Consider the following 8401-nt stretch of genomic DNA (forward strand, 5'->3'; position numbering starts at 1 on the left):
AACCTCATTCTGAGTGGATCTTCAATATCCTCAAGCTCAAAGTAGTCTTCCAATTCACCAATCCAATCAATCAGGTCTTCAAGAGTCAAAGTACCTGAGAAATTAAAAACCTCCATCTTATGCTTCAGCTTCAACTGAGATCCAGGTCTAGCAAACTGACCAGTCCTAGTTCCAATAGGTCTCTCCACACGATCAGTTATGTCCTCACCACTAGATCCAGCAACTTCCTCCTAGCTACCTTCAATACCCACATGCCTAGGTACACCACCTAAAGCACTTACAATTTCAGCGATCGTGTCACTCTTCATCAATGCGATCTCAAATCTAAACTTTGCTCTTATCTTTTCTAAGATCCTTTCTTCCACAGCATTACTAAGATCATCAATTGCCCTAGGGTCCAATCTTCTTGGAGGCATCTTTCAAAATTTTCATAAATCCAAAACAATAGATCCATAAATCCAGAAGATCAATCAGCCACTAGATCGACCTTCTCTGCAAATCTTGGTGCAAATTGCCTCAACTTCGACAACCTGTCCACACACTCAGGAACAACCTTCGCTCTGATACCATTTGACGCAATGCAAGGCAGGAGAATCTCCAAAGGAGACGTCCAAGCCCCCAACAAACAACCACACAGCGGAAACAACACAACAATACAAGAACAATGCAAGATGTGATACCAATCACAACTCTTTATTCATATAAGAACTGATTATGTGCAATATGCCCAACTGTAAGGCCTTCCGAGTTAGGGCCAAATACAAACAACAATTACAATACCAGTTATGCAAGATCCAGTTACCACGCGTCAACTCCAGCGAGTCCAGATCCACAACTGGATAAGATCACCAAGAAGAATCCACACTTGTACCTTCAAGTCTACCAAGCAATCCTCTAGTTCTTAAGCCGCAGCCCTAGCTCTTCAAAATTCGATTCTACACTTCATGCCTTTCTCAAAGATGGAATGAATAACCCCGCCCCCTAAAGACTCTACAAGACCCCTTACTTATACCCAACTAAGCCACAAGTTGGCCCAACTCATTAAAAACTAAATTAAATCTCATACATTAAATATAGGTCGAGCCACAAGTCGGCTACAACACTAAATTAATACCCATACACAAATTAAATGCCAAAAGTCAGCTCACAAACAACTCAACACCAACAGAACCAAGACCAGACCGAGCACTAGTAAATTCCCAAGCATTGTCGAGCTCCAGAGACCATGCCGAGTTCCAGCGACCATGCTGAGCAACCAAAGACCATGTTGAGTTCCCAGACTATGCAAGCTCCCAGACCATGCCAAGCTCCCAGACTATGCCGAGTTCCAGACCATGCCAAGCTCCCAGACGATGCCGAGCTCCCAGACCATGTCGAGCTCCCAGTGGATGCCGAACACCAGTATCTGCCAAGCTCCACAACACTTAAACCAAAATCCCTCCAAACATGTAGGATTGCAAGAAAACCCAAGATGCTCCTGCATCAGACACCTCAGGTTCGAAAAGATGTTCTCAGTAGCTGAAAGAACATCTTTTGGGATTCAACACATAAATCCCAAACTGGTTTTTCACATACATATCCTCCAAGTCTTCAACTTGTACACTCTTGCACTTATTCACATCTATCCTCGGTGTGCTATAGGTCTAATTTCCATACTGATCTCCAACCTTCTCAGAATCTACCAACTCAACTCGCATGCCAATACTCAAGTTCCTCCTACCGAGCTTTTCATTATGCAAAGGAATCAGGGAAAACTTCTTGCCACCTTTCTCAATAGTAAACACATTCTTGACACAATCATGTACAGCCCTACAATCATACTGCCAAGGTCTACCAAGCAACACATGACAAATATTCATGTCCACAATATCACACAACACTTGATCCTTATATTGCCCAATTTGGAAATCAATAAGACATTGCTCCCTCACTTCCAAGGCATGTTCACCTTGCAACCAGCCAATCCTATAAGGGTAAGGATGTCTCATTCTCTTCAAACCAAGTTTCTGAACCATCTCCTCAGCAACAAGATTATCAATACTACCACCATCCACAATCACCTTGCAAACTTTACCACCAGACTTACAACAAGTCCTGAACAAACTAGTCCTCTAACAAGAATCCAATGTCCTCTCACCAACCAGTACTCGCCGAGCCAGCAAACTTTCTCCTTGCTCAGGCTGACTGTCTTGAACTACAACCTCATTCACAATAGCAGCTGTCCTACCAATCGGACATTTGAAAGATCTATGCCCTTCTTTACCACATTTGAAACAATTACCTTTAAATCCACCTCCACCTGTCCTCCTTTTCTGATCGACAAGTTTTGGTTCACTTTCAGCACTTGGTTTAGCTTGTGCCAAGCTATCCTGCTTCTCTTTCCCTCTAGCATTACCTTGACTTTTCCTTTTCAACTTATCTTCTGCCTTCAGGGCATATTGGTAAGCATCCTCAACTAAAGAAATATTCAGCATACCAACCTCATCCTGAATATTGAATCTCAAACCATTAATGTAACGAGCTACCTTTTCCTTTGCCAATTCTCTATGACCAGACCAAATAGTCAACTTGTAGAATGCCTTGGTATAATCCTTCACAGTCATATCCTTCTGTTTCAAATTCTGCAATCTCTTAAACAACTCAAGTTCATAATCAGCAGGAATGCACTTAGCCTTCAACTTAGTCACCATCAATCTCCATCTAGAGATCTTCATTTCACCTTCCTCTTCTCTATCTCTTTGCAATTCTTTCCACCAAAGAGCAGAATGTCCTTTCAACTTAGTTTGTGCCAACCTCACTCTGAGTGGATCCTCAATATCCTCAAGCTCAAACTAGTCTTCCAATTCACCAATTCAATCAATCAAGTCTTCAGGAGTCAAAGTACCTGAGAAATTAGAAACCTTCATCTTATGCTTCAGCTTCAACTGAGATCCAAGTCTAGCAAACTGACCAGCCCTAGTTTCAATAGGTCTCTCCACACGATCAGTTCTGTCCTCACCACTAGATCCAACAACTTCCTCATAGCTATCTTCAGTACCCACATCCCTAAGTACACCACCTAAAGCACTTACAATTTCAACAATCATGTCACTGTTCATCAATGCGATCTCAGATCTGAACTCTGCTCTTATCTTTTTTGAGATCCTTTCTTCCATAGCATCACTAAGATCATCAATTGCCCTAGGGTCCAATTTTCTTGGAGGCATCTTCCAAAATTTTCGTAAACCCAAAGCAATAGATCCACAAAGCCAGAAGATCAATCAGCCACAAGATCGACCTTCTCTGCAAATCCTGGCGCAAATTGCCTCAACTTTGGCGATCTATCCACGCACTCAAGAACAACCTCACTCAGATACCATCTGACGCAGTGCAAGGCAGGAGAATCACCAAAGGAGATGTCCAAGCCCCCAACAAACAACCACACATTAGAAACAACACAACAATACAAGAACAATGCAAGATCTGATACCAATCACAACTCTTTATTAATCTAATAACTGATTACATGCAATATGCCCGACTGTAAGGCCTTCCGGGTTAGGGCCAAATACAAACAACAATTACAATACCAGTTCTACAAGATCCCGCAACATCCAGTTACCACGCACCAATTCTAGCTACTCCAGATCCAAAACTGGATAAGATCACCAAGAATAATCGACACTTGTACCCTCAGGTCCACCAAGCAATCCTCTGGTTCTTAAGTCGCAATCCTAGCTCTTCAAAATTTGCATCTACGCTTCATCCCTTTCTCAAAGATGGAATGAATAACCCCCCTAAAGACTCTACAAGACCCCTTACTTATACCCAACTAAGCCACAAGTTGGCCCAGCTCATTACAAACTAAATTAAATCCCGTACATTAAATATAGGTTGAGCCACAAGTTGGCTACAACACTAAATTAATACCCATACACAAATTAAATGCCAAAAGTCGGCTCACAGACAACTCGGCACCAACAGAACCAAGACCAAACCGAGCGCTAGTAAATTCCCAAGCATTGCCAAGCTTCAAAGACCATGCCGAGCAACCAAAGACCATGCCGAGCTCCCAGACTATGCCGAGCTCCCAGACCATGCTGAGCTCCCAGACTATGCCAAGCTCCCAGACCATGCTGAGCTCCCAGTGTATACCGAACACCAGTATCTGCCAAGCTCCACAACAGTTAACCAAAATCCCTCCAAACATGCAGGATTTCAAGAAAACCCAAGATGCTCCTGCATTACATATAAAATGTTTTGGAAACTGGGCTGCTGATTGGATGGCCAGTTATGGTGTGTTGATGGAAAGAGAGGAGGACATTTGTAAGAAGCAATCGTGAAGTAATTTCCCAGTCACTCTGATTACTACTTCAGGATGACAATATAAACTCTCCAGATTGCGAGCTCAAGGAGCATCCTTTGGACATGACACAGATGAATTTAGGAGGCGATTACTTTTGTAGATGTTGTGCAGCAGCTATATCTTTTGCTGAGTAGTTTCTGTGCAGTGGTTGAAGTTGCGCTTGTGGGGCTGTCCATGTTTGTTTCTGTGTCTTGCAGGTGTTCTGTTCTGTTGGTGTCCTTCGATGCCCTGTGGTGTCCTTAGATTTTTATTTTTATTTTGTTAAGGTTCCTGAACCTAAACTAGGTTGTACATAGCAATATATATATATATAAAGTGAAAGATTGAACAAACCCTTGTGTCGCCTTAATATAGGCAATCATACTGAAGGAACATATTACATATAAAATGTTGTAAATGTGGAGGTCAAGCATAAGAGGTATATTTATGAAGCATTTTATATGCATATGAGGCCATTTAAGGAGGAGAGGATGAAAATGTTTTACTATGAATTCTTATTATGTATATAGTTGCATTTGTTTAAACTTGTTTCCTCAAATTTTAATGACGCTTCATGCCTATGGAGCTTTTCATCAAAATGCTTCCTGATGGCATTTGTTAATCTCTAGTTGCTTCTCATTTTCATTTTCTAATAATATGTTTAATGGTTAGTTGCCAAAATCCTAATTCTTCAAACAGGTCTATTTTAGTGTGCATAATGGTAATGGGAAACGAAATTTAGTTTGCACGTCTCATGATGCCTTGAAAATGCTAATGTACGATGGGAAAGTTATTTAGCATCTTCAGAAAATAAAAGAGAGTCAGTAGTTTCTAGTTGGAAAGAATTTAACAATTTGTTTCATGAAAAAAAATTATTGATCAATGAACTGTAGTGTCTATGCTACATGCACAGTCACAAACAAACAGATTTTGATGCTAAAACCTCTTAATACGCTGTGATAATTACTTCTACTATATACAATGGCTTACCCCCATCAAAAGCAGTAACTACATAACATAGCTAAAATAAAAAAATGCGTAGCTAATTAAATTTTCAAATGTACTCAACTCTGAAGGAACATAATACAAACTGGAGAAAAGCCACTCCTGCTGAAAATTCCAATCTATGGTGCAACCACTGCTTGTTCCACTGTGTGAAGAGTAATTATAATGAGTATGAAATTGTATAATTCTTGGCTTCCAAGAGTAAGCCTGATTTAAGCGGGGGAGGATACAATATTCCATTCTTTTACTATCATTGTAGGATATGATATTATTTATATTCATGGCTTTACTAGTTGTACTGACCCCATACTTACATTGATGTTATTTATATTCATAGATTTGCTAGTTGTACTTATCCCCTACTTGCATGCATATGATTATCTTGTATGTATTACATTTCTATTTGACATGCCTGATGTGGTTTCACACTACTATTACTCAACAGACTTGCAACTTGCATAACAACGGTCCCCAACAACGGCTCTACATACCATCAACCAATAGTGTCTGACCATCTTCCAAGTACACAAAATGGTCATAAACACTCCCCTTAACTTTCCCCAAGGTGAGAAGATGGAAAACCAACTCTCAAACTGACGATGGAAAATTTAGCATCCCGTACACTAACTCAGTACCCATGCAAAGATACATTTGCGACTTTGCTACACATTAGCCACGGTAAATGACGAAATTTCTAGCGGTAAATGCACGTTCGCTGCCCAAACAATCAAAGCATGCGCAAAATTCATTTCATCCAAGAGTGCATGTGGATGTACGAAGATGTATGTGTATTGTCACTATTGCATATGCATATATCTATATATATGTAAAGCGCAAGACAAATTTATTTTGCCCTGTTAAATTCTTAATTATCATTTCTTTAAAGGCCTAGCTGTACTTTAACAACAGAATATATGATTTTTAGGGATGGGTGGGGGATTAATATACATAACAACTATCAAACCCTTGTCATGCAGAACAAACGGTCTTCATCAGAAAGGACCACAATCTTGGGAGCACGAACATGGTAAACAACAACTTTCGCCCTTATTTATCAAACCCATGATTAAATGTATTAACAACCTCCGACCAAGCCATTATGCACAAACATTAAATTTTATTTCACAAGAAACCTAATTTCTGGACTGTCACTTTGAACTTGAAGTCCTCCTTCGCTGCCGAAAATCACAAAAAATTATTTATTCAAAACCAGAACATAGTGAGCACCAGAGACATTCGGCAATGAATCTTAACTCTCCTTGCAGCTTTATTTAATTCTTGTACGAAAGCAGACATGTATTACTAATGTTTAAAACATCGTATAAATTCCCTTTTCCCTAAGTATGTTAATGTGGGTTTGATTTCAGGAAGAATTCCTACGTTTATTTTGGTAAATCTCTGAAGAACACAATTCTCTTCCGATTCCCACTCAACTGCTATCAAAAGAAATACTGCACAAGCAACTACTTATTAAAATCGCAATTTATGTTTGTTTGAAAACAGCAAAGGTTGCTAGGTTGATTTGAAAGTAATTGACGAATAGTCACAGTTCAAAACCAATGGAGAATGAGCGAGGATATGTTCATCGATTAACAAGAGGAAGAGCATAACGCTAAGCTCACCTGTGCAGTTCAGTGCATCCCTCCCTATCTGTAAAATTATGTCTGCGCATTTCTACAGCTGGTTTTCCCGAACTTCGAATGAACGCTGTTGTTCAAAGCGTCGTCATTATTGTTTTTTTTTTTTTTTTTTTAATATTTCGTCCGCGTCATCCTCAACGATGCAATATTTCGCCCGTGGCTATATAGCCACGAAAATGCACTTCCTTTACATTGCTTTTTCTAACTTTTTAAAAAATTAAGTCCAGTCCTCTCCTTTGTATGGAAGTGCATTTTCGTGGCTGTATAGACGTTGCTCAATATTTCACTGCCTTCTTTTTATTAAAGTGCAAGTGCATGAACGCACTGATAAACTATGATAGTGCATGAATGCACTATTAAAAATATAAAATGCACTATTAAAAATATAAAATGCACTATTAAAAATATAAACTATGTATAGGAAGATGCACTACTTAGGCTGAGTACAAGTAGGAGTAGGAACAACAAGAGATGCAATGTTTCAAAGTTCTTGTCAATAATTGGAAAAGAAGGAAAATAGAGATTTGTAGATAAAAATAAAGGATACAAAGAGATAGCTAAAAGACACTGATATGTTATTATTAGGACGAGTAAAGATAGAACAATAGAGAGAGTTGAAGGAAATTTTAAAAATATTAATAATTATATTATTTTAAGAAATGTATAAATAAGTAGAAATTATATTATATGAATGAACTACTCATTTCTACCAATTCATTATAAGTTGTAATATTTGATTTTAAAAAATAAATTTTTCATTACTTAATTCAAACTACGTAATAAGTTTGAAGGGTAGTATTAGTTTAATAATTTGTAAAATGTTATAAAAAAATAGATCAAGACTGTTAAATAGTAGCTAGCAAAACATAGTGTAAACTTTAAAAAATAGCATTTTATAATTGGCAAAAATAATTTCAATGTAAAACTAATAAATATATTTAAAACAAGTGCCACATAGTGGCTTAGTACTTGCCTTTAATAGTATTAGTTTTTATTTTGATATAAATTTAGTTGTAATTTTATTATATATTATTATATGTATCAAATATATTAATGTGTACTTTCATAATTTTTAATAATCATATTCAATATTTTTCAAATATAGTTTATATATAATTGATTTTGTACAATCATGTAGTTGTGGCAAATTGTTCAAATTAAGAAACATCCATTTTTTAAACCAACACATTAATTCACATAAGATTCACATATTATAATACATATGAAATAAGTTGAATGATAATTTTAGTACTTTGACAATATATTATTAAATATAATAATTGAATCGATACTTTTTTGTGTACTATGCTACATAATTTGAAATTATTATCTATTTAATTTTATTTTATAATATATTATTTTTAAAATTTCATAATATAATAGTAAAATTTAAATAATGATAATTGAAAGAACTATTTAATAAATATTAGTA

General features: G+C 37.3%; 1 protein-coding gene across 4 annotated transcripts in view; it reads right to left on the reverse strand.

The window, feature by feature from the left end:
• LOC149569825 (uncharacterized) overlaps nucleotides 1–7116 on the reverse strand; it is a 217515-nt gene extending 210399 nt beyond the window's left edge. For 2 of the 4 annotated variants that reach the window (XM_089822553.1, XM_089822549.1), the window contains exon 1: nucleotides 6952–7116. In XM_089822553.1, the coding sequence (XP_089678679.1) occupies nucleotides 6952–7001 (50 nt within the window). In that variant the 5' untranslated portion in view covers nucleotides 7002–7116. The remainder of the gene's footprint in view (nucleotides 1–6951) is intronic. The other 2 variants (XM_089822548.1, XM_089822551.1) reach the window with 2 other exon arrangements.
• Nucleotides 7117–8401: the final 1285 nt, after the last annotated feature.

Source organism: Cupressus sempervirens, chromosome 3, assembly GCF_028749045.1.
Source record: "Cupressus sempervirens isolate cs-2001-9-10 chromosome 3, ASM2874904v1, whole genome shotgun sequence".
In the NCBI taxonomy this organism is placed as follows: Eukaryota; Viridiplantae; Streptophyta; class Pinopsida; order Cupressales; family Cupressaceae; genus Cupressus; species Cupressus sempervirens.